Genomic DNA, 24,749 nt, shown 5'->3' on the forward strand with positions numbered 1-24,749 from the left:
CAAAGAGACAAACTCTGAAGTGGTTAATAACAAATAATTTTGCCAAGGATTACTTTCTTATTACTTGTTTTCCAAACAAGGATAGACTTTTACCAATGGGATATAGTTAGAGCATCTAGGGGGAGGGTCACGAGTGAGAAACCAACATCAACTTTCCTAGACTTGGCCACCTCACAATTTAGCCATGGAAAATAATTAGCCAACTATAAATCAATAAGGAATACTAGAGGTCAGACTTTTCTAATCAAAACCCAAGCTAAAAGTCTCCCAAGAAGTTCAGCAAATAGAGAAGAAAGATTCCAGTCACAGTCCTGTAAGACTAATTGTGGGAGGTAGTTGTTAATGCTGAATCTCTAGAACACATGAGCGTGCTCACAGGGCCTCACTGGGTTCTCCACAAGCATCATCCATTCCCATCATAAAGCCTTGACTGCTCATCCACCTGCTCCGTGACAAACACGCCCTTAGCACTGTCTGCCTCAGTCACCAGCTCCACTCTGCAAGGACTAAAGAGGCCCCCGCAGGCATTCCTGAGGCTGTTTGAGTTCTCTCTATCACAGCTTTCTCAGGCAAAGCACTGCAAGGTATAAGTAGGAGAGGTGGGAAACAGAGAGGAAGGGGTTTGAGAGAGAGAGAGAGATGAAAGAGGAAGGGAGGTAGAGTCAGAGAGATAGAGAAATTACAAACAGGATGTTGGGAAAGAATCTTTAGGAATAGGATTCCTTAACACCAGGGCGGAGAGGTTACATAATTCCTTAGGATTTAACCATATTTTCACTCTGCTTTCTGTGGTGAGATAACATTTGGTTGATCTTTCAATTAGGTATTTCTAGAAACTCTTTACTGAAAAAGCAGGTTATCCAACACTCGGTCATTGAATTGGCCAAGACTAGTGCTGCGGAATGGAAGGGTATTTATCATCTCCCTCCTCTATTTCCACAGCCTCCACACATTCAGTGTCTCACTATGCTGAAAGGAACCCGTGTGGGAGACAAAGCTAGAGAGAAAAAGACCTTAAATTTCTCATAGGCAAAATTTTAAAAAGCAGCAGAATTCCATGAAAAATGGCAAACATTTCAAAAAATAAATCATAGTTGGATGTATAAGACATTAAAAAATAAGGGGGTGTTTGGAAAACACTAGTCATCATCACCCCTTTAAACCTGGCTTTTTTTTTAACTTTTAATTTTATGTTGGTGTATAGCCGATTAACAATGTTGTGATAGTTTCAGGTACACAGCAAAGCGACTCAGCCATACATATACATGTATCCATTCTCCCTCAAACTCCCAACCAGGGAGTCCCATCCAGCCTCTCCTCCCATCCAGGCTGCCACGTAACATTGAGCAGTGTTCCCTGTGCTATACAGTAGGTCCTTGTTGAAAGCAACTTTTTTTTTTGGCCATGTCACACAGCATGCGGGATCTTAGTTCCCTGACCGAGGATTGAACCCCTACCCCCTGCAATGGAAGCATGGAGTCTTAACCACTTAGCCACCAGGCACCAGGGAAGTCCCAATAAGATCTTTTTTTTTTTTTTCCCTTTGGTCATACTGTGCGGCCTGGGGGATCTTAGTTACCCAACCAGGGATTGAACCCCCACCTCCCGTACTGGGAGCGTGGTCTTAACCACTGGACCGCCAGGGAAGTCCCTAAACCTGCCTTTTTTTTGGCCATAATGCAGGGCACGTGGGATCTTAGTTCCCCAACCAGTGATCAAACCCCATGCCCCCTGCATTGGAAGCGTGGAGTCTTAACCACTGGACTGCTAGGGAAGTCCCTAAACCTGCCATTTTAACTGTCCCCAGTAATTCACATAGCCTGGTGTTCAGGGTCAACCCTTTTAAAAATTGTGACATTGAAGAAGTGGATCTTTAAATGCTTTCCTTTGCACCCTACTCCATGTCTTATTTTCTCCTTCACAAGGTCTTCTCTCTGGTGAGAGGGAACAAAGGCCCTAGCTCTAACTCAAGCTCTATACCTGGCTCTAACACATGACCACTTCTACACAGGGCCAAGTGAGGAAAGTACCACTGGGGGCACAGAAGGAGAAAAGTAAGTAAAAGGAACGCTTTACCTAGTGGGTAACAGAGGGGATTTGGGAGGAGATGGCATCTGAGAAGATAACTGTAATTTTGTAACTGTAATTTTGTGTTTAGAGCAATTAGTGCTGAGACATCAGTGGATCATCTAAGTGGAAAGGTTTTGGGGAAGACAGGAGAATGAGGGGAGACTTCTCAAGGTCACCATTAGAGAGAGGGACTGGATGTCATCTCCATGAAGTGGAAGGTGTGTAATAGGCTGTCGGGCTCACTGAGGGCCTGAGTACACCACCAGCAGAGCACAGGGTCCTTACACCATGCTCACCAGGCAGCTGCTTGCAGCTTGATGGCTGGCATTACCCACAGTCAGTTCAGTTGTGGTTAATAGGAAGATCTTAAAGGTCCATTTTGCTCTAAAAATCTATAAGATTCTACAAGATAACCTGCTCCAGCCCTCCAGACAGCAGCTATTTTATGACCCTGGCTGGCACCAAGTCCAGATGGAATTGAGCAAGGGAGGAATGGGAGGGCCTAGAAGTTCTTCTCCTTGGAACTTTGATTTCTTCAATCACCCTCTTGGAAGCAGGATAATTTCCAAATCTGTTCTCTTCATTAGGTGGTAACAAGATAATAGTATATCCTCTTAACATTAGCTCAGCCAATGATTAGAAAGTTGAAATTTTCAGTTTGTTGGTTCTCTGCCTTTCCTCTAAATATAATTTCTTCTTCTTCTTTTTTTTTTTTTTTTTTTTTTGCGGTACGCGGGGCTCTCACCGTTGTGGCCTCTCCTGTTGCGGAGTACAGGCTCCGGACGCGCAGGCTCAGCGGCCATGGCTCATGGGCCTATCCGCTCCGCGGCATGTGGGATCTTCCCAGACCGGGACATGAACCCATGTTCCCTGCATCAGCAGGCGGACTCTCAACCACTGCGTCACCAGGGAAGCCCCAATTTCTTCATTTTAAACAAATTTTTTTCTGCATTTTCTCCAAAGGTTGCTAAATGACATTAGCACAGTATGAACCCTGGCAGACCTATCCTTAGAGCTCAAAAAGGGATAACCCATGTGGGAAGATTGCATGGGTGCCGGAAAAATCCTGGTGATCAAAGCTTTTCTAGCTCCTTTCCTTAGGGCATGATTTCTTCCATCTTCTTCATTATTTATTATCCAACAGTGTTTATTAAATGCCTGCTGTGTCACAACACTAGGAGAAGCACTGTGCATTTGAGCTGGGAGTGATGAGTGTGTTGATTGGTTTGCTTGTTTGTGCTAACTGTGTTACTGGGCTGCTGGAGAGCCTTTCTGTCTGTCTAACAGGTGGTTGAGGGCGTCACAGAGGAGACTGGAATTTGTCTGCAGGTGAGACAGGAGCAGGAATGGTTTCATGGGTGTGTGACCTAGGCAGTCACATAAGGCCCACTCTGAGAAGGGTCCTGTGCTTGGTTTAATACTCTGCTGTCAACATCTGGATATTCTTAATATTTCTGAACAAGGAGGGCCACATTTTCATTGCACACTGGGCCCCACAAATTATGTAGTGGTCTTGAATAAGGTAGATTTTTCTGGAGAGAATTCTGCATCTGGGGACAGAAGACTGTAGGAATAATAATTGAAGTTGCATAGGAGTGGGAGAAAAGGCACCAAACACTACTCTGAGCTGTGGTTTTGTCCATAATTATTTGACAAATTGAGTTGAAGTGAGTAGAAGAGCAGCCCCCATCGAGCATTGAGCTAAGTAAGTACTTCACATGAATTAACTCAATTTAGGATTCTATTGAATGGGCACTATAGTTACCCATGTTAGCTCTTAAACTAATGCTATTTTGTTTTGGCCAACTACCATTCTATTTACAAAATGACAGGCAACATTTTTTTATATAGATGTCTGCTCCAGCTCTACCCCTCCGCTCAGCCCTCCAGTGTACTCTGCTATCGTTTGCAGCTACAGCTTTAGATCTGGAAGTCTGGAAGGTAGAAGTGAAGACCTTTCAATTGTATCCATTCCTGCTCTAGAACCCAATACTTGTCTTCACAGGACTTTGTTAAAATGCCTCTTCCCAGAGGACAGGACCCTTGTCTGTGTGGGTCACTACTGTATGCTCAGCATCTAAGGCTGCATCCAGCACAATTAGTAGGCACTCAGATATTACTTAGAGGGTTCCACTTCTGGCCAAGATGGAGTAACAGGGACCAGACTTACTCTCTCATTCTAAACAACTAAAAAGTCCTGACCAAATATATGGAACAATGATTTTCAGCTGTTGGACAGCAGGCAGCACAGGATGGTGATCCTTGAAAGAAGGGTGATAAAATGAACCCTATGATTGTCTCAGCTTACTGCCTGGAGAGAGTTTCCAGGCCGTAGCTCAGAGAAGTGCGAAAGGGCCCAGTGATCTCGTGGAGTTCAGAGTTCAGTTCAAGGTGGCTGGAATTCACAGGGCAGAGTACTGAGGAGGAGAGAGTAATAGAAAGCTGATAAGGACATGCATGTGAGGAAACCAATGAGGCCTGAGAAAGATGAACTGGAAAAGAGCAGGCAGAAAAATCCTCAGAGCTCACGTAGAACTGGGAAACTATTAACCCAAGTGGAAAGACCTCCTAATTCTTAGGGCACTGAGTAAAGTTCTCAGAAAAGGACTGCTTCATAGTAGAGCCAAATTAGTCCTAGTTTAAAGGCTGTTTTGTTTTTGTTTTGGCCACGTGGCATGTGGGATCTTAGTTCCATGTAGGTTCTTAGTTCCCTGACCAGGGATCGAACCCACACCCCCTGCAGTGGACATGCAGAGTCTTAACTGCCAGAGAAGTCCCTTTAAAGGCTGTTTTGGACCTATATAACAACCCAGAAAAAAACAAGACTTGCTAGATTCAAGCTGTTTCCAAGTAATAACTTAGCTACAGCCTAGAATGAAGTCCAAAAATATTTAAAGGAATACAGAAAATACAGCACCCAACTATGTAAAACTCATATTAACTGTCATCTGACTTTAAAGTACCATCTTACTTTAAAAAAAATTTAATTTACTTTATGTAATGAAGCATAAAAATAAGGCTCATAACAAGGGGGAAAATCAATCAATAGAAAAAACACAGAAATGACCCATGATAGATTTAGAGGACAAAATCATTAAAACAAGTATTTTAATACATCCCACATGTATTAAAATATGTTCAAGAAGATGGAGAAAGTAATGAGCTTAATGAGGAGAGAAATAGAAGATATTAAAAAAATAGAAATTATAAAAAAGATATGTTTGAAATTAAGCCTCTAGAGATAAAAAAAAATACACTATCTGAAATGAAAAGTACCCTGGATGGGATTAATAGCAGTTTACACACTGAGGATGAAAAGATTAGTGAACTTGAAGACATAGCAATAGAAACTATCTGAAATGAAACATAGAGGAGAGAGAGAGAGAGAACACTGTATTAGAGATCTGTGGAATATCTTCAAGGGCCTGATATATATCTAATTGGAGTCCCAGAAAGAGAGAATAGATGGTGGAGACAGAAAAGTATTTGAAGATACACTGTTTTAAAAATTGTATGGTAAAGTATCTTTCATTAAAATTCATTTTTTTGGTACATAGAAATATAGTTGATTTTTGTATTTTGTTTTTGCATACTCTTGTAGAGATCATTCCCACCAGCAGTGTATGAGAATTCCAGTTGCTCTGCAAACTCATCAGTACTTGGTATTGTCATTTTTTTCTTTTTAAAAAAAATTTATTTTTTTAATTTATTTTAATTTTGGCTGCGTTGGGTCTTTGTAGCTGCACATGGACTTTCTCTAGTTGTGGTGAGCCAGGGCTACTCTTTGTTGCGGTATGCGGGCTTCTCATTGCGGTGGCTTCTCTTGTTGCAGAGCACGGGCTCTAGGTGCACAGGCTTCAGTAGTTGTGGCTTGTGGGTTCTAGAGTGCAGGCTCAGTAGTTGTGGCGCACGGGCTTAGTTGCTCTGCCGCATGTGGGATCATCCCGGACCAGGGCTTGAACCCGTGTCCCCTTTATTGGCAGATGGATTCTTAACCACTGCGACACCAGGGAAGCCCCATTTTTTTCTTTACTTTCTTTCTTTTCCTTTTCCTCTCTCTCTCACTCTCTCTCTCTCTCTCTCTCTCTCTTTTTTAGTTTTAGCCATTCTAATGGGTGTATAGTGGTATCTCATTGTGGTTTTAATTTACCTTTTCCTGATGACTAATGATGTAGCATCTTTCCATAAGCTTTTTTGCCATCTGATATTTTCTTTGGTGAAAGATCTAAGTCTTTTGCCCATTTATCAAGTTGTTTGGTTGTTTTTTCCTTAATATTCAGTTTTGAGACTTTTAAATATATGCTGGATATAAGTTCATTATCAGATATGTAATTTGCAAATGTTTTCTACCTATTTGTGGTGTATCTTTTCATTCTCTTTATAGTGTCTTTTGAAGAACAGAGGGTCTTAATTTTGATGAAATCCACCTTATTAATTTTTCTTTTATGGATTGTGCTTTTGACATTATATGTAAAAATTTTTTGCCTAATCCAAGATCACAAAGGTTTGCTCTTATTTTTTTTTTTCCTAGAAGCTTTATAGTTTCTGATTTTGGATTTTGGTCTATGATCCATTTTGAGTTGCTTTTAAAATAGGGCACAAGTTATGAATTGACATTAATTTATCTTTTTTGCATATGGATACCTAATTGTCCTGGTGCCATTTGTTGAAAACATTATCCTTTTTACATTGCATTGCCTTTACAACATTGTGGAAAATCAATTCACCATATATTTGTGGGTCTATTTCTGGACTCTTTATTCCATTGAACTATGTGTCAGTGCTTTCTCTGATACCACACTGTCTTAATTACTGTCTATTTATAATAAGCCTTCACCTTAATCTGCTCAGGCTGCCATAACAAAATGCCATAGACTGGGTGGCTTAAACAAGAAATTTATATTCTCATAGTTCTGGAGGCTAGAAGTTTGAGATCAGGATGCTAGCATGATCAGGTTCTGGTGAGAGTTTTCTACCTGGTGTGCAATGAGCCATGTTCTTACTGCATCCTCACATGACCTTTGTGCTTACACAGAAAGAGATACTTCTCTTTTTTCCTCGTTTTATAAGACCACTAATCCCATCATGAAGACAGCACTCTCATGACCTAATCTAACCCTAACTACTTCACCAAGGCCCCATTTCCAAATAGCATCATATTGGAGCTTATGATTTCAACATATGAATTTTGGAGGGACACAGTCAGTCCATAACAACCTTGAAAACAAGTACTATGAATCTTCCCATCTTGTTGTTCTTTTTCAAAATTGTTTTGACTATGCTAGTTCCTTTGACTCTCCATATAACTTTTAAAATCAGTTTGTCAGTTTTGTTTAAAATCTTTGGGAAGAATTGACATTTTAACAGTATTGAGTCTTTTAATTCATGAACATAGAATATGTCTCCAATTATTTGTTTTCTTTGATTTCGTTCACCAGGGTTTTATAGTTTTCAGCATACAGGATGGGGATGGGTGTGGGAGGGAGGTCCAAGAGGGAGGGGATATAGGTATACATATAGCTGATTCACTTCATTGTACAGCAGAAACTAACACAACATTGTAAAGCAATTTTACTCCAATAAAAATATAAATAAAAATAAATAAAATAAAATAAACCTAAGTATTTCATGTTTTTTGGTGCTCTTATAAATGGTACTCTTTTTAATATTCAGTTTCCAATTGTTCATTGCTGGAATGTAGAAATACAGTAGATTTTATTTATTGATCTTGTATCCTGTAGCCTAATTAAACTCGCTTATAAGTTCTGGTTGTTTTTGTTTTGTTTGTAGATATTTTGAGATTTTCTATGTAGAAAAGCATATTGTCTGTGAATAGAGATAATTTTCTTTCTTCTTTCCAATCCATATGTCTTTTAGGTCTTTTCTTGTCTTATTGTACTCTCTAGACCTCCAGTATATTGTTAAATGGGAGTGGTGAGAGCATTCTTGTTCCTGATCTTAGGGAGAAAACGTTTATTTAGTTTTTCATGATCAAAAATGATGCTAGTTGTAGGGTTTTTTGTTTACCTTCTTTATCGGATTGAAAAAGTTGCCTCTATTCCTAGTTTGCTATAAGTTTTTATCATAAACAAATATAGAACTTTGTTAAATCCTTTTTCTGCATCTATGGGGGTAATAATGTGGCTTTTCATCTTTAGTCCGTTGATGTGGTAAATTAGATTGATTTTCAAATGTTGAATAGCCTTTCATTCCTGGGATAAATTCCACTTTGTTATTATACATTATTCTTTTTATGTGTTGCTAGATTTGATTTACTAGTGTTTTGTTGAGGATTTTCTTCATGTTATGTTCATGTGGAATGTTGATCTGTAGTTTTTTTTTTTATGTTACCATCTGGTTTTTGTATCAGGGTATTGCTGGCCTCCTAAATGAGTCATCAGTGTTCCTTCCTCTTTTACAGTCTGGAAGAGTTATGAAAACTGGTATTATTTCTTCCTTATGTCCTCTGAAAAAAAATGCACAACCTAAAAGTTGAGAGTTATGTTTTATTTGGCGGACATTCTTAGGACTTCAAGCCCAGGAGGCAGGATCTCAAATTAATCCTGAGAAACTCCGAGAGGGCGAGGGGGAAGCTAGGATATGTAGGAGTTTTGCAGCAAAGGGCAGGTAGTGGGAAGTCAATAGATTACTGTTAATTAAAGAAAACCAGATATCTCAAGTTAAGGAATTTAGCGCTTTTCTATGGGAATATGCAAGAGTCCTGGCTCTCTGAAATCATTCCTTTGATATGCACCTCAGCTATCTGGGGCCAGTATCCTGTATGTTCTCATCCTGAGTTCCCTCAGGGCTTATCAGCTCATCATTGGAGGTGGCTGCAATCGCTGATGACTGTGCATTCCTTTGTTTACAGATATGGCAGGCAATATTTTATTTCTCACTTAGATATTTGGTAGAATTTTAATATTTGAAGACATCTGGGCCTAAGTTTTCTGTGTTGGAAGGTTTTTAAGTGTACATTCTTTAATAGATATAAGACTATGCTAATAATCTATTTCTTCTGAAGTGAGCTTTGGCAGTTTTGAGTCTCATGGAATTTGTTTCATTTAAATTTTTGAATTTGTGAGCATAGACTCGTTTTTATTATTCCCTTATCTTTTTAATGTATGTAGGAACTATAGTGATGTCCCCTCTTACTCCTGATATTTGTAACTTGTTTCTTCTCTTTTTTTCCTTCACCATTCTAGCTAGATGCTTATCAATTTAATTGATCTTTTCAAAGAATCAAGCTTTTCATTTCATTGATCTTCTTTATATTTTTTTTCTCCTGGTCTCACTTTCCTTGTTTTCTGCTCTTAATTATTTCCTTCAGTCTGTGTCGGGTTTGATTTACTCTTCTATTTCCAGTTTCTTAAGGTGACGTTTTAGATAATTGATTTTAGACCTTGCTGTGGGTTTGTTTTCTAATATAAGTACTGCTTCAGTTGCATCCCATAGATTTTGATTTAAGATTTTTTTTTGATGTGGACTATTTTTAAAGTGTTTATTGAATTTGTTACAATATTGCTTCTGTTTTATGTTTTGGTTTTTTGGCTGTGAGGCATGTGGGATCCTAGCTCCCTGACAAGGGATCAAACCTGTACCCCATGCATTGGAAGGCGAAGTCTTAATCACTGGACTGCCAGGGAAGTCCCCCCCATAGATTTTAATTTTATTTATTTATTTATTTTAAAATTTATTTATTTGGTTGTGCTGGGTCTTAGTTGTGGCAAGTGGGCTCCTTAGTTGTGGCATGAGGGTTCCTTGGTTTCGTCATGTGAACTCTTAGTTGTGGCATGCATGTGGGATCTCGTTCCCTGACTAGGGATCGAAGCAAGGCCCCCTGCATCAGGAGCATGGAGTCTTAATCACTGCCCCAGGGAAGTCCTGGATTTTGATATTTTAAAATTTTGATCAATTAAAATGTTTCTAATTTCCCTTGTGACTTCTTCTTTGCGTCGTGGGTTATTTACAACTATCTTGTCTAATTTCCAAATATTTGGGGACTTTCAAGGTATTTTTTTGTTAAACATTCCTAGTTTAACTCCTTAATTGCCTTAGAATATATTTTGTATGATTTCAATTATTTTAAATATTCCAAGTTTTTTTTTTTCCCCTAGAATATGGTCTGCCTTGGTGAATATTCTGTATACTCCTAAAGTCAATGTATATTCTACACTTGTCGGGTGACATGTTTAAATATGTCAGGTCAAGTAAATTGATGATGTTGTTTAGATCTTCTGTTTTCTCATATTTTTTTCTATTTATACTATCAATTATTTAGAGAAGAGTATTAAACTCTCCAGCCATAGTTTTGTACTTGTCTATTTCTCCTTTCAGCTTTATCCATTTTTGCCTTGTGTCCTTTGAAGCTACATTATTTAGTCCATATGAAACAGTAGGGAAAGGGGCAGGGCACAATCTTTAAAAGAATGACATAGCTGTTGAAGATGTGACATAAACTGGTTAGAACCAACTAGGTCCAAGATGGTGGCAGATTCAACTTCCAGTGGACCTTGAGCCTCATTATACACTCATTGTAATATATTAACATGCTAAATGACACACCCACCAGCACCATGACAGTTCCAAGGCTGACCATAAAAGGCTGAAAAGTGGGTGGTGGCTCAATTCCTGGAAATATCCACCCCTTCCCCAAAATAGTTGGAATAATCCTCCCACTCATTAGCCTATGAAATTACCCAGCCCATAAGAACTAACCACCCCATATTTTGGGGCCTCTTGCCTTCTGAGATGATCCACACTCTGTCTTTGGAGTGTGTTTCTCCCAAAGCCATTCTTGCCTTTTTAGAGGGACTGTATTCTGTCTATGGAATGTGTATCTCTCTAAATAAATCCACTTCTTACCTACCACTTAGTCTTTCACTGAATTCTTTCTGTGATGAGACATAAAGAACCTGAGCTTTGTTAAGTCCTGAGACCAGTTGTGTGACCTCAATTAAAAGACAGTGTGTTCAAGTCCCAATCTGAGTTGTGTGGTTTCACATACACATTTAGGATTGTGATATAGTCTTGGTGAACTGACTCCTTTCCATTAATGTAATGTTCCTCTTTATCTCTGGCAATATTCTTTGTTCTGAAGTCTACCTTTCTAATATTAATATAGACACGCCAGCCTTTTTTTTGGTGTTAACATGATATGTCTTTTCCCATCTTTTTACTTTTATTCTGTGTTTTTATATTTAAAATGGGTTCCTATAGACAGCATATAGTTGGGTCTTGCTTTTTTTTTTTTAATCCAATCTGACAATCTCTGTATTTTTTGGTATGTTTAAACTATTTATATAACTATTGACATGTGTCGACTGAAAAAAAAAAGCACAACCCAAAAGTTGAAAATTATGTTTTATTCGGTAGACTTACTGAGGATATAAGCCCAGGATAATACAGCTTCTCAGATAGCTTTGAGGGATTGTTCTGAAGAGGTAAGGGAAGAGCCAGGATGTATAGGAGTTTTTGAAAAAGAAAAAAAAAGAAAAAACAGGTAGTCAGAACATCAAAAGATTAATTAATTAAAGAAAGCCAGACTTTGAATATAGCGCTTTTCTATGTATGGGAAGATGCAAGAGTCTGGGCTTACTGAAATTATTCCTTTGATATGCACGTCAACTGTCTAGAGCCAGTATCCTGTTCTTTCGCATCCTGAATCCCCTCAGGGTGCACCGCTGGGGTGGCTGCAGAGGCTGATGTCTTGATGGCCTCAACATCCTTTGTTTACTGAAATGGCAGGCTAAAAGGACTCTAGAGTGAAACCTAGAGGAGTTAAGCTCACAAACAGTACGTTGGCCCACCGCAGGATCTTCACTAGTGATTTTTTCTCAACAGACCAACTTTGGAATGGGGAACAAAGCTTTCAAACTAAAAGAAAAAGGAGCGACAGATTGTCAGCCTCCAACTAACATCCCAACCAGGTTTATGTACGTACAAAACTTATACTTACAAGTACTTACTTAATTGGGAATTAAAGGAAATCTCACCCTGAAAATGACTAAGATGGAGCTCTTTATTGTGTTTGCAGTTAAGTTAGAGAAAGCCGGCTTGATAAAACAACTCTTCAGAAACATTTGGCAGTCAGTTGAATAGACTGGGATTCTAAACAGGGAATTCCCAGAACTCTTAATTTTCAGTTTAGTTGGAGATCATCTCACTGATACAAATTAAAGAAAATATAGCTGGGCAAGTCAATCTTTTAATATCATTTAGGTGGCAGACCAGTTTTTTGGAGAATGAAAAGTAACTGTTTTTGTCTTGCAAATCTCTACAAATCAGAAATGTAAATGCAGTCCACAGTTACCTGAGACTGAGCCTAATTCACTCAATCAGATAGAACCTGAAACCAAGGGAGAACAAAAAAGGGAAATAAGGCCTTTTTAAACTCAAACCACTGGAAAGGCTCCCTCAGCCCAAATCTGATTCATAGCCTCCTTAATGGTTTATCAAGGACAAATACAAATCTTAAAAGTCTTTTCCACAAATAGTAAAAGCCTTAGTCATCTGAGTAAACAAATCTAACTTATTCCAACTGTTATTTACAAACTGGTAAGTTTATATTGTAATACCTGATTCATAACTAAGTGTTAAAGTGAAGCTATGAGATCTCTAGTTTTGTCTGTTTATATGTCTGTATGTACATTATACATATGAGATGTCTCTACCTCCAGAAAATATTATCAAAACTGAATTTATAAAAGAGTTCTATCTAACTGACTTAAAAGTAAATGCTTACAAATTAAAGGTTTCTAAATATAAAGGAAGCAGGCCAGAATGACTTTCAGGTTCACATAATCTAGGAAATATTAATATTAAATTAATATCTGGTATTAAAGCTAGCTTAAGCTTGTTGATTTAATCAATATAGACATGTCTTACTTTTATTGTACCTAGGTATACTGAAGGTCAGTAAGTTCATGTTATTTCTATTGCAGAGTTTATCAGCAAAAAAAAAAAGAAAAAAAAATTAACTTTGGTATGATGATATTTTCATAAGTTATAAAATAAAGATAAATGAGGTAAGAATTTTCAATGTGCACTCTAGGAATAATTATGTTTTGGGTGTGTCCACCTAAAATAGTTTCTGCAGATTTTTTTTTTTTTGGCTGTGTTGGGTCTTCATTGCTGCACGTGGGCTTTCTCTAGTTGCAGTGAGTGGGGGCTACTCTTCATTGCAGTGAGCAGGCTTCTCATGGTGCTTGTTGCGGAGCATGGGGCTCTAGACATGTGGGCTTCAGTTGTTGCAGCACGTGGGCTCAGTAGTTGCGGCACGCAGGCTCAGTAGTTGTGGCGCACCAGCTTAGTTGCTCCACGGCATGTGAGATCTTCGCACCCATGTTCCCTGCATTGGCAGGCGGATTCTTAACCACTGCGCCACCAGGGAAGTCCCTCTGATAACTTTTAGATCATACTGTTACTCAAAAAACTGTGTTTGCCTCTTGAGCCAAAAGATACAACCAAGCCAAAGACTGGGAGAAGGAAGGATTTATTACTTGCATCAAGTAGAGAGAACATCAGGGATCTTTTCCAAAGCACTGTCTCCCCAAACAGCAAAATTGGGGAAGTTTTAAGCTAAGGGTACATGCATATTCACGAAGGGGCTTGGGTGGTGTATGCGTATTCATGAAGGGGCTTGAGCAGAGGAGAATTCAGCATAGAATTGGGGCAAAGTTCAACAGAGTCCAAGCTTCAGTTGATTGAAATCAGAAAAGGTCAACATCATCATTCCATCCTCTATCTGGGTGGGGTCCTTAGTTCCTGCAGAACTCAAAGATATGTATCAGATTGTTATGTACATCCCTTGAGAAGGAACTAGGATCTATTTTATCCCTGAACTATTGTTTCTTGACTGTTTTTCCTTTGTTCCTGTATTCTCTCACTTCCCTTAAGATCATTAATTACTGAGACATGTTTAAGGGCAAGCACTGTGGCCAGGCTTAGACCACAAATTGACTTAGGCCCACAATGGCTTCTCTTATGTTAGGAAAGCCATACCTGGTTCTCTTTCTCCGGGGACCCCCTCCCCTATCTGCTTACAATACCACTGAACTAGGTAAGAAATTACAAAACTCTAATGAAAAACACGATGACTTCATCCAGATCAATAGGAGTTAATTACCTGGGGCTGAATGAACTGATAAATATGGTTTATAATGTTATGACTTTTTTCTGAAATATACTGGCTAAACATCTTGAGGCAGTTGATCATATATTTATCTCTACATAGAATAATTATAATAGAGCAACTCTAGATATGGGAAGAAGCAACAAGGGAAAATACTTCCTGGATTATAAGAGGCTAGTAAGAAAAGAGAGCCAGAGAATTTCAGGTTATCAACAGGGCCTAATCCAAAAAATACCCCAGCACATTGAGTGGCCTATCAACAGAATCCTCACCTGATCCAGCAGTGAGCCTTCCTAGGGTAGTGGGGCAAAACTGGTCATGAAATGCCTACCAAATGTTGGTCAGATTTATGTCCAAGAGAGGGTGCTGTGGACAAAGAATGTCACCAGCCATTTTATTATAGTAAATAAAGGATGTTGAGGCCATCAAGCCATCAGCCACTGCAGCTGCTCCTGATGGCGCACCTGGAGGGAATTCAGGATGTAGAAAAAAACAGGTTGCTGACCCTAGATTGTTAAGGTTCATATCAAAGGAATAATTTCAATAAATCCGGACTCTTGCCTCTTCCTATTCACAGAAAAAGGCTAAATTCATTAACTTGCAATGCCTGGTTTTCTTTAATTAGCAGTAATCTTTTGATGTTCTGATTACCTCTTTCTTTATGTTTGTTTTTTTGCAAAAACTCCTCTATATCCTGGCACCTCCCTTACCTCTTTGCAACAGTCCCTCAGAGTTATCTGAGAGGCTGTATCCTGGACTTAAGTCCTCAGTAGGCCCACCAAATTTTCAACTAATTTCAACTAATTTTCAACTTTTAGGTTGTGTATTTTTTTTTCAGTCAACTTGTCTTTCCTTAGATTTGGGGATAATTGGTTGCCCTGCAACCTCAGGTCACTGATGGGTTAAAGAAAATTGTAAATTTTCAGATTATCTGAATTTTTAAAATTGTTATGAAGATGAGAGCAAGACTTTTCCAGTTTTCTACATCCTAAATGGAACATAGAAGTTTTATTCTGCTTTTTTCCCCTAAATTTTTCTCTCTGTGCTGTTCAGATATTTTCTGTTGACCACTCCTTGAGTTCACTCACCTTGTCTTCTGTTTTATCCAGTTCGTTAAACCATTTTAGTTAGTTCTTTTTATTTTATTTTATTTTTTATTTTTGGCTGTGTTTGGTCTTTGTTGCTGCGTGTGGGCTTTCTCTAGTTGCAGCGAGTGGGGGCTACTCTTCGTTGCGGTGCCCGGGCTTCTCATTGCAGTGGCTTCTCTTGTTGTGGAGCACGGGCTCTAGGCACGCGGGCTTCAGTAGTTGTGGCATGCAGGCTCAGTAGTTGTGGCGCACAGGCTTAGTCGCTCCGCGGCATGTGGGATCTTTCCAAACCAGGGCTCGAACCATTGTCCCCTGCATTGGCAGGCGGATTCTTAACCACTGTGCCACCAGGGAAGCCCAGTTAGTTCTTAATTTTAATCCCTAGAATGTGCATTTATTTTTTACAAATTTTAATTGTCTTTTCTAAATCTCCATCTTTTCATCTATTTCTCCACCTTTCCCCTTATTTTCTTGAAAAGATTAATCATAGTTATGTTAAAGCCCCTGTTTGATATTTCTAATATCTGAGTCGTTTACGGATTTGTTTCTATTATCTGGTGGTGTTTTTTTTTTTAAGAATGTGTTGTTCTTTTAAATTAGATGCTGGACATTGTAATTGAACATTTGTAGAGGCTCTGGATGATATGTTATATATGCTTAAAGAAGGTTAGCATTTCTTTTGTCAGGAAGATAGAGTAGAAATAGACTGACTTATTTCTGTTGAGCCTTTGTTTTATGTTTGTTATTTCGGCTTTGTCTTTCCCGTAGGGCACAGTGTTTATTCTTAAAGCATGTTTCTTATTACTAGGCTATGGCCCCTTTAGGGTCTCAATAGAAAGCCTGATGTGTTTACCAAGGTCGAAAACAAACATTTGTCTCTCCAGTACCACATAGTTGCTGAAATCTCTGCTCAGGTCTTTTTTTTTTTTAGTATATTTATTTTATTTATTTATTTTTGGCTGTGTTTGGTCTTCGTTGCTGCGCGTGGGCTTCTCTAGTTGCAGCGAGCGGGGGCTACTCTTCGTTGCGGTGCCCGGGCTTCTCATTGAGCTGGCTTCTCTTTGTTGGGGAGCATGGGCTCTAAGCTCATGGGCTTCAGTAGTTGTGGCACGTGGGCTCAGTAGCTGTGGCTTGTGGGCTCTAGAGCACAGGCTCAGTAGTGGTGGCACATGGCTTAGTTGCTCCATGGCATATGGGATCTTTCCTGACCAGGGCTCAAACCCGTGTCCCCTGCATTGGCAGGCAGATTCTTAACCACTGTGCCACCAGGGAAGTCCGTCTGCTCAGGTCTTTAAGCACTCCAAATACTGTTTTTCACTGAGTTTCTTGGTGTCTTGTTTTGAGCATCTAAAATTTTTGAGTTGGCCAATGACTTTGAAATTTGGTTGCAGGTTTTTAGGCTCTTTCTTCATTATTCTTTTCTTTTTTCCTTCAAAAAGACTGCTTGAGCATTATTTCTCTGCATTGTGATTTTGAAAAATAAAATGCCTTCAGGAAAAGAGCTAGGATGAATGTGGAACTCAACTGGTATGCTTCCCTTCTCTCAAGAATCAAAAACCTCCAAGTCCTGCTTCCATTGATTGCTCTGCAGTGCTTTCACCTGTTGGTTTATATATTTGTCTAGCCTTTTTAGTTGTTCTCAGCAGGAGAGTTAGTTAAGTGTAAGTTACTTCAGTAAGACCAAAACTGGAAGTTTCTATATGCTCTCTAGTTCCCCTTGCTTGTACTAGTAATCAAGGAGAGGGCAAAGCAGGAAGGATAAAATCATTTATTATTTATACCCTACTTATTTCCCAGATGGGTTTGTGGCAGGCCACCTGGTTTTCCAGGAGCAACCCCTAGACTTTAGGAGAGCTCTGAGGCCAAGCTTCCATGGAAATGACCATAGCTAGCCTCCAGTCCTGACTCTGCCCTAACCAGCTGTATGACTTTAGACAAATTGCTCGTTTTCTTTGAATATAATTTTCTCTGTACCTAAAATAGGATTAGTAGTTGACTCGCTTACAGGAATATTATGAGGATGAGCAGTGAAAGTACAGGAAAATCTTTTGAAAAACTGTAAAAGTCTGCAGAGACAGAGCATCTCTTATGTTTCACCCTACAGCCCAGAAATAGCACAGAACCAAGAGTGAGGATCCCAGGATATTGGTTTGGCTTAGCCACTAACTAGCTGTTGACTCTGGGTAAATCATTTCATTCTTCCTGATCTGTACTTTGAGAATTTATCAAACTGTAAATGATAAGAGAAAAAGAAAACATTTAAACAATGAAGCCCAAGCCTGTGAGCCAGCAGTTACTCAAGGGGAGGTATCAGCCAGATTAATTCTCTTCCTCTCCGCAGTTGGGTGTTATCAATCGTACCTGCATTTAAAGGAAACTTGGATCTGCTGGACAAGTGAGATGAGTGCTGTAGCCTGCATTTAGAAGATGAACATGGATTTTTCACGCCTTCTAGAGGAAAAAGAAAGAGGGAAGAGGAAGGGCAAGAGAAGACAGATGTGATCACTGGCATCATTTCACCTGGACTGAACGCTAGGCTCTGTGCCTATAACTATACCTGGGCTTGACCCCAGAACTGGCAATTTTCTAAGGTAAAAATGAAAACAGAGATAAAGTGTGTGCTAGGATGAGTCAGAGAGACTTCACAGTCATACTGAGATTGTAATCAGATGTCAGCTTGAAAATATCTTTAATTTTCCTGAGTTTCTATAAGAATGTACAATAGTAGACTACAACTGCAAGTTTACCTACTGTTTTTCAAATTCTTTTTCTGTATTAAATTACTTAATTTTCCTAATCATCTTGTCAAATGGCATGGGGCAATTAGGTGGGGCAGGAATAACAGAAGGGGCCCAGAGAGGCAAAATGAGTTGCTCTAGGTTGCAGAATATAACACACATTTACTCTGGTAGGGCTTTTATGTTTGTGTGTACGTGTGTGTGTGTGTGTGTGTGTGTGTGTGTGTGTGTGTGCGCGCGCGCGCGCGCGCGCATGCATGGAGCTAGGGAAATAGAGATATGTTTTCCTATTTTGGTGATTGTTATCATCATCTACATACCCAATAATCTAAGCCAGAAATCTGTGTTTGTTTGTTTCACTTATTTTACAGATCTTTATTGATTGCCTAATATTGTGGCAGGCCTTGAGCCTGGGGATACAGTGGTGAACAAGATAAAGAGCCTGTGCTTGATGAGATCATGGTCTACTGGGAGACAAGTAAACATTTAGAGCACTAAATGCTCTGTAGTCTTCTGCAGGAGCATGTTGCAGTAGGGGTGTGGGGAAAAGGGTCTTAAGTCTCATCTGGAGGGAATCATGGAAAGCTTCATTGAAGAGAGTAGCCTTGCAACAGAGACTTGAAGGTGGTGTGGGAATTTTCCAGGTAAGTAAATAGGAACAGGGTGTTGGAGGCAGAAGGAACAGCATCCACAAACAGGTACAAGGGAACATCAAGTGTTTAGGGAACAACGTACAGCTCAGTATTACTGGCAGGTAGGAGCAGGAAGAAAATAGATCATTTTGAACAATTTTGAAGAATTAACTTCCCCCTTTCATTTACTCCCTTATGCCCAATTAGTCACCACATCCTGTAGATTTGTTTCCTTCTCTCCATCTACTGCTTTGGTTAGAGCTTCACCATGTCTGACCTGGACTGTTGCTTTTGTCTCCTGACTGGTCTCCCTGTCCCCAGTGTGCATCCTTCCAATCCATTCTCCTCTTGCCTCCGCAGCTGGTTCCAAATAAGCCCAAACTTTTAGCCTGGCTTACAGAGCCCATCTCCATCTGGCACTTGACTGCATCTCCAGACTTATTTCTTGATAAACTACCACCGTCTCATTCACATTTTCCCCCTCCATTCCTTAACTAATTTCTTAATTTATTTTGTCCCTCCTTCATTAGTTTCTCAAAAATTTGCCTCTGTTCTTTAGCTATTTTTTTTAACATCTTTATTGGAGTATAATTGCTTTACAATGGTGTGTTAGTTTCTGCCTTATAACAAAGTGAATCAGTTATACATATACATATATCCCCATATCTCCTCCCTCTTGCATCTCCCTGCCTCCCACCCTCCCTATGCCACCCCTCTAGGTGGTCACAAAGCACGGAGCTGATCTCCCTGTGCTATGCGGCTGCTTCCCACTAGCTATCGGTTTTACATTTGGTAGTGTATATATGTCCATGCCACTCTCTCACTTTGTCCCAGCTTACCCTTCCCCCTCCCCGTGTGCTCAAGTCCATTCTCTAGTAGGTCTGCATCTTCAGCTATTTTTTACAGCCTCCTTAGTGTGTCAGGGAAGTCTCCACTTCTCTGCCTTTGTTTCAATTTCTCCCTCTGGTGGTATATCTTTCCCCTTCTCCATCAGTGATTCCCTACTTGCCTTTCAAAACTTTCCAGACTCAGGGCCAATGTTACCAACTCTGTAAAGCCTTTCTTGACACATGTCTTTCCTCACTGATTTGTAATTCTTTCATGGCAGAGGCAATATCCCATTCATCTTTGTGTCCTCAGCACCCAGAACTGTGCCTGGGTGATGGTGAATACTTAAATATTTGTTAAATGGATTAGTAAAAGACTTCCTAGCAGTCATTTAGAATTGAATCATGTACAGTCCTTCATTCTGTTGTTTTCTAGCAACTGTCTTTCCTGTACAAAATGATGCTAAGTTTTCTGAGTACAGAGATCCTTCTCTTATTTTCTTCTCCATACTACCCCGTGCCTAGTTCTGTGCTGGGCAGCGCTCCTGCTGATGTGCCTGTTAGGAATTCCTGCAGAATTCTTAGACCTGACCCTGCAAAATAGTCTTTAGAACATATAAATATTTAACTTGAGAGTTGCACTCCTCCTCTACAGAGAAGGGCAGGAACAGCAAAGGAGGGCCCAGGGCAAAATGGGCCAATCAGGAAATCCTTCTCTCTCATCTCCAGCCCATCCCTTCAGAGTCAAGGTCTCGTGGAGCTGAGTTTTTCTTTCTGTCCTTCACTGAGGCACCAGAAGGAATCCTGCAAACTGGAGTAAGTAATGGTCTTGGAGGAGGGCAGGAACCTGATTTGCCAGATTTCTTAATTGATCATATTTAGACCAAATTCAAGTAATTCTGTGCCTATACAGGAAAGCCCTGATTTAAAAAACAAAAGTTGTTTATGTATGTTGAATAAAATTATATTTAAATGGTTGAAGAGATCACAGTAAAAAACAAAAAGCAATTCCATAAAATTGAAGGAAAATTTCTACAAAGTAAAAAAAATCTCAGATGAACCTATATTATAACTTTGAATGTTTATCTATTAAGGTTGCTTATAGTGAGGCTCAAGTGTTTGTTTCTTTATTCTCTCATTTTGTTTTAAAACTTTCTTTACTGGGGATAATTAACATTCATACTGATTATTCTACATGTAGATTTCTTTTATTTCTCTCATTAGGTACTCTCTTAGATGCTCCAAAAACAATTCTCATGCTACATTATAGTCAGGAACTGGAAAGTCTGTTAATCTTGGTTTCTCAGTAATATGTTGGGGGCTGTGGTCTTCCCAGCCCTCTGCCTCCTTGTTTTCTTCTTACTCAGCACAGCTCAGTGGGGCCACCTGGAGGCTAACAGGAGTAGTTGTCCTCTAACCCTTCCTTAAGGGGACTGAAGAGAGTCCTTTCTAGTTCGGGTCCTGGAGCCCTGGGTGAGCCACTGATTCATTTCAGTTCCCTTGCCCTTCATTTCTCTTTTCCTATCTTATTTCCCCTTCCTTTGCTATTCACAATAGGAAGTAGAAGTCTATATTTCATTGTTTATTATTTTAGAATTATGTTTCCAATTTTCTCAATTCTTAAAGAAATCAACTAAATCTCTAAATATTTTTAGTTTTGTTTTCCTGTGGGTAACTGGCCCTAAAAGTTCTATCTGGCCCCATATTATAGAACAACTAATCTTTCAGCCTTGGCTCTGAATTTGTTTTTCAGGAGAGCAGGAGATGGAGAAAACAAATGGAAGAGAGGGCATTGCTCTGTCCACAGTGGAGATTGGCATAGAGAACCCAGGGCTGGAGCTCACGGTAACTCACCAGTTTAGTTTCTGCACATCTCTGTGGGCTGATGCATGGCCTCATGTAGGGTCTTTGATTGCTCGCAATCCCTATCACCCCTGGAAGGGCCTTACGACTGACCTCAACTCTACCTGTGCTTACAGGAAGAAGGAATAAATCCTGAGGGAACCAGGAAGATTGAAGAGCGAGGACACAGCCTTGGGGATGGATTGGAACGCCCCACTCAACAGAGGTACAGGTGTTCTGGCATTGATTCAGTTAAGGCCTAGGGTTGGCTAGTATGGTTGGTGGACTCAGAAGAGGTCAAACTTGCCCTGTTCTCAGGAGCTTATGATCTATGTTGTCGAAATAAGACTCACAGCCACCTGCTGTTACCAAGTGCACGTATACATTTTTATGTAATTAATTGTTACATAAACCTGTGCCATAAGTAATGAGTTCAGCGATATCAGTGTTGGTTGGACCAGCAACAAAAAGAACAGAAATGAGAATAACAACAACTAACATTTATTGAGTACTTACTATTGTGCAGAATGCTTTATGAAACTAAATCATTTAATTTTCATGCCAACAGGTGGGTACTAATTTTAGTCCCCTTTTTCAATTAGAAAATTGAGGCTTAGATATTAACTTACCCATATAATTTTTTTAAAATGGCTCTTTTGGAATACTCAGATTTGGGGATGAGGAGAAAGAGAAATCAGAAGTTTAAAAAGATGGAGAAGGACCCACCAAAAGAGATAATAGAGAAAGGTAAAAAGTACAGTCTTGAAAGTCAAAAGGGAAGAAAGTGTCAAGAATGAAGGTACAATCAATCCACAATGTTCTGTGTATCAGGAGACAAGGAAGGAGAAAAATCTCTGAATTTGGTCATGGTCATAATCGCAGAAGTAATGTCTATAGAAGTTGTTGGGGTAAAATAGGTCAGATGGAAGCTGTGTTCCACGGTGTGGAAAAGAGTCTGGGTATTTATAAAAAAGTGCAGGGTTTTCCTGGTGGCGCAGTGGTTGAGGGTCCGCCTGCCGATGCAGGGGATGCGGGTTCGTGCCCCAATCCGGTAGGATCCCACATGCCGCGGAGCTGCTGGGCCCGTGAGCCATGGCCGCTAAGCCTGTGCGTACGGAGCCTGTGCTCCGCAACGGAGAGGCCGCAGCAGTGAGGGGCCCGCGTACTGAAAAAAAAAAAAAAAAAAAAAAAAAAAGTGCAGAAGTCATACGTTAAGAAGCTTAGAAGAGGATATTGGATAGTTTCTAAAGGGAATATATGGATATGTGTTTTTTCTTTTTCTTTTTTGGCTGTGTGGTGTCTTCATTGCTACACGTGGGCTTTCTCTAGTTGCAGCGAGTGGGGGCTACTCTTCATTGTGGTGCGCAGGCTTCTCATTCTGGTGGCTTCTCTTGTTGTGGAGCATGGGCTCTAGGTGCGTGGGCCTCAGTGGTTGTGGCACACGGGCTTAGTTGCTCCACGGCATGTGGGATGTTCCCGGACCAGGGCTCGAACCCGTGTCCCCTGCATGGGTAGGCAGATTCTTAACCACTGTGCCACCAGGGAAGTCCTGGATATGTCTTTTCTTCTCTTTATTTTTAGGAATTAACTAAGTGACTTCATAGAGAAAAGAAGCTTAACTTTTTTTTTTTGGTGGTGGGGTACGTGGGCCTCTTACTGTTGTGGCCTCTCCCGTTGTGGAGCACAGGCTCCGGACGCGCAGGCTCAGCGGCCATGGCTCACGGGCCCAGCCGTTCCGCGGCATGTGGGATCTTCCCGGACCGGGGCACGAACCCATGTCCCCTGCATCGGCAGGTGGACTCTCAACCACTGCACCACCAGGGAAGCCCGGGATAAGAGTTCTGGAAGGAAGAAGTTGAGGCTGGGTAGAAGGGCCGGTTGGAAAACCCACTAACTAGATCCCTCTTGTTTTTGTGGATCTTTGAATCTCTACTTTTAGTGTGAAGAAGATCTGACTTTTTATTGCACATCAAGCAGAGATTTGGGTCCTGTGTGGAGAGAGGGTTCTTTTCCAAGGCAACACATCCATCGCAACTCAGCAGTTAAGCACCCGGCTGTGTTCTGGTTTAGGTTCCCTTCTCACTCTACCTGGGCTGATGGTTCTCAGAACTGGTCATCCCCTGGTGCACAGAGCCTCTGACTCCAATGTAGGTTTGCTGGCCTCCATCTGATAGACTTTTCTCTTGCCTTCCCTGGTTTTCCAACTCCTTTTTGGCTTTCCACTTTGGTTTATTAATAAGCTTTTTGCTTCTCAATCACCATTCTCCCTTGGACACTTTTTGTACCTGTTCTTGAGCTCCTCTACCACACTATCCAGCAACCCTTGCCCATCCAGTTTTAAACCAGTTTTATACACACCTTTGAATCTGGCAAAGTGGTACCCAGTGCAATACCCACGGACCAGTTCTTCTTATGCTATCATCAAATGAAAACTTTGGACACCTTGAAAAGATTCTGGTCACTTCTACCTGGAGGCCCTTGCCCTTTACTCAGACCATTATTTGGGTTGACTCATTTTCTTTCTTCTAGTTCTGACTTCAAGCCAGGGCGAGCAAGGATTCACCCAGGGCCCCACTGTCAACAGTCACAGGAGATGGATTTTTTGAAAGCTACCTACGCCTTCCATTCTAACTGCTAAAAGATAGTACTCCAGACCCTGGGAATTTCCATAGCTTTGTCTCCCGTAGTTGGGGGAGTTTCCACAACTTGTGGAAAGGGTCACTGAGAAAATGCGTGAACACCCGTGCTGCTAGGCCTGACCTATAGTGACCACTAATGCTGTGTTCAGCTAGCACGACCTACCATCCTTACCCTACTCTTTCCCATGCTGTCACTTGAGGCTGCAGGCAGTAAGCATGTAAGTGAGAGAGTTATTATTAGTCCATATCTGGAAAGCCTTCCACATACATACCTAGAGAATTTATGAGTGGGTACAGACATCACAGCAAGTTATGGACAAGATATCAAGTGTCACCATCTACCAGACAGATTTTTTTTTTCTCAATTAAGCTTCTGAGTATAACACAGTTACTAACTCTCAAACTGAGCCATGATGTAAAGAGCTTGGTTGTATTAGCAAGATCCTAGGCCAAGCAGGATGCCAGGACCATGAACACCCTCTATGTTCATACCTCTATGCACTGCTTCTCAGTTGGTTTAAAAGGGTCTGAGAACATATATTCTCTTTTCCTTGGAATGTCCTGTATGATTTTTTTTAATTTTAATTTTTTAAAGCAGAGGTCCAGTTGTAAATTGATATGCTAGGATCAGGTTGTTCATGGGTTTTGCAGAAATGAGTGCTCTTCACTGACTTCTGGTAGTACCCACTGATCTTTAGTTCCCAGGGAATGGTTGAATGTGGTCCTGAGGTAATGGCAGAAATCTTTTCTAGGTGTGTGGTTTATATTTGTCCTGGACTA

General features: G+C 40.4%; 1 protein-coding gene across 1 annotated transcript in view; it reads left to right on the forward strand.

Annotated features, from left to right (window-relative positions):
• Nucleotides 1–24,749, forward strand: part of SLC28A2 (solute carrier family 28 member 2) — a 99,214-nt gene that overhangs the window by 47,683 nt on the left and 26,782 nt on the right. Inside the window, exons 7-12 of the mRNA XM_073800892.1 lie at nt 11,914–12,005; nt 17,633–17,882; nt 18,401–20,304; nt 20,825–20,961; nt 21,242–21,333; nt 21,468–21,556. Of these exons, the coding sequence (XP_073656993.1) occupies nt 21,253–21,333; nt 21,468–21,556 (170 nt within the window). The 5' untranslated portion in view covers nt 11,914–12,005; nt 17,633–17,882; nt 18,401–20,304; nt 20,825–20,961; nt 21,242–21,252. The remainder of the gene's footprint in view (nt 1–11,913; nt 12,006–17,632; nt 17,883–18,400; nt 20,305–20,824; nt 20,962–21,241; nt 21,334–21,467; nt 21,557–24,749) is intronic.

This window comes from Tursiops truncatus, chromosome 2 (assembly GCF_011762595.2).
Source record: "Tursiops truncatus isolate mTurTru1 chromosome 2, mTurTru1.mat.Y, whole genome shotgun sequence".
Classification (NCBI taxonomy): Eukaryota; Metazoa; Chordata; class Mammalia; order Artiodactyla; family Delphinidae; genus Tursiops; species Tursiops truncatus.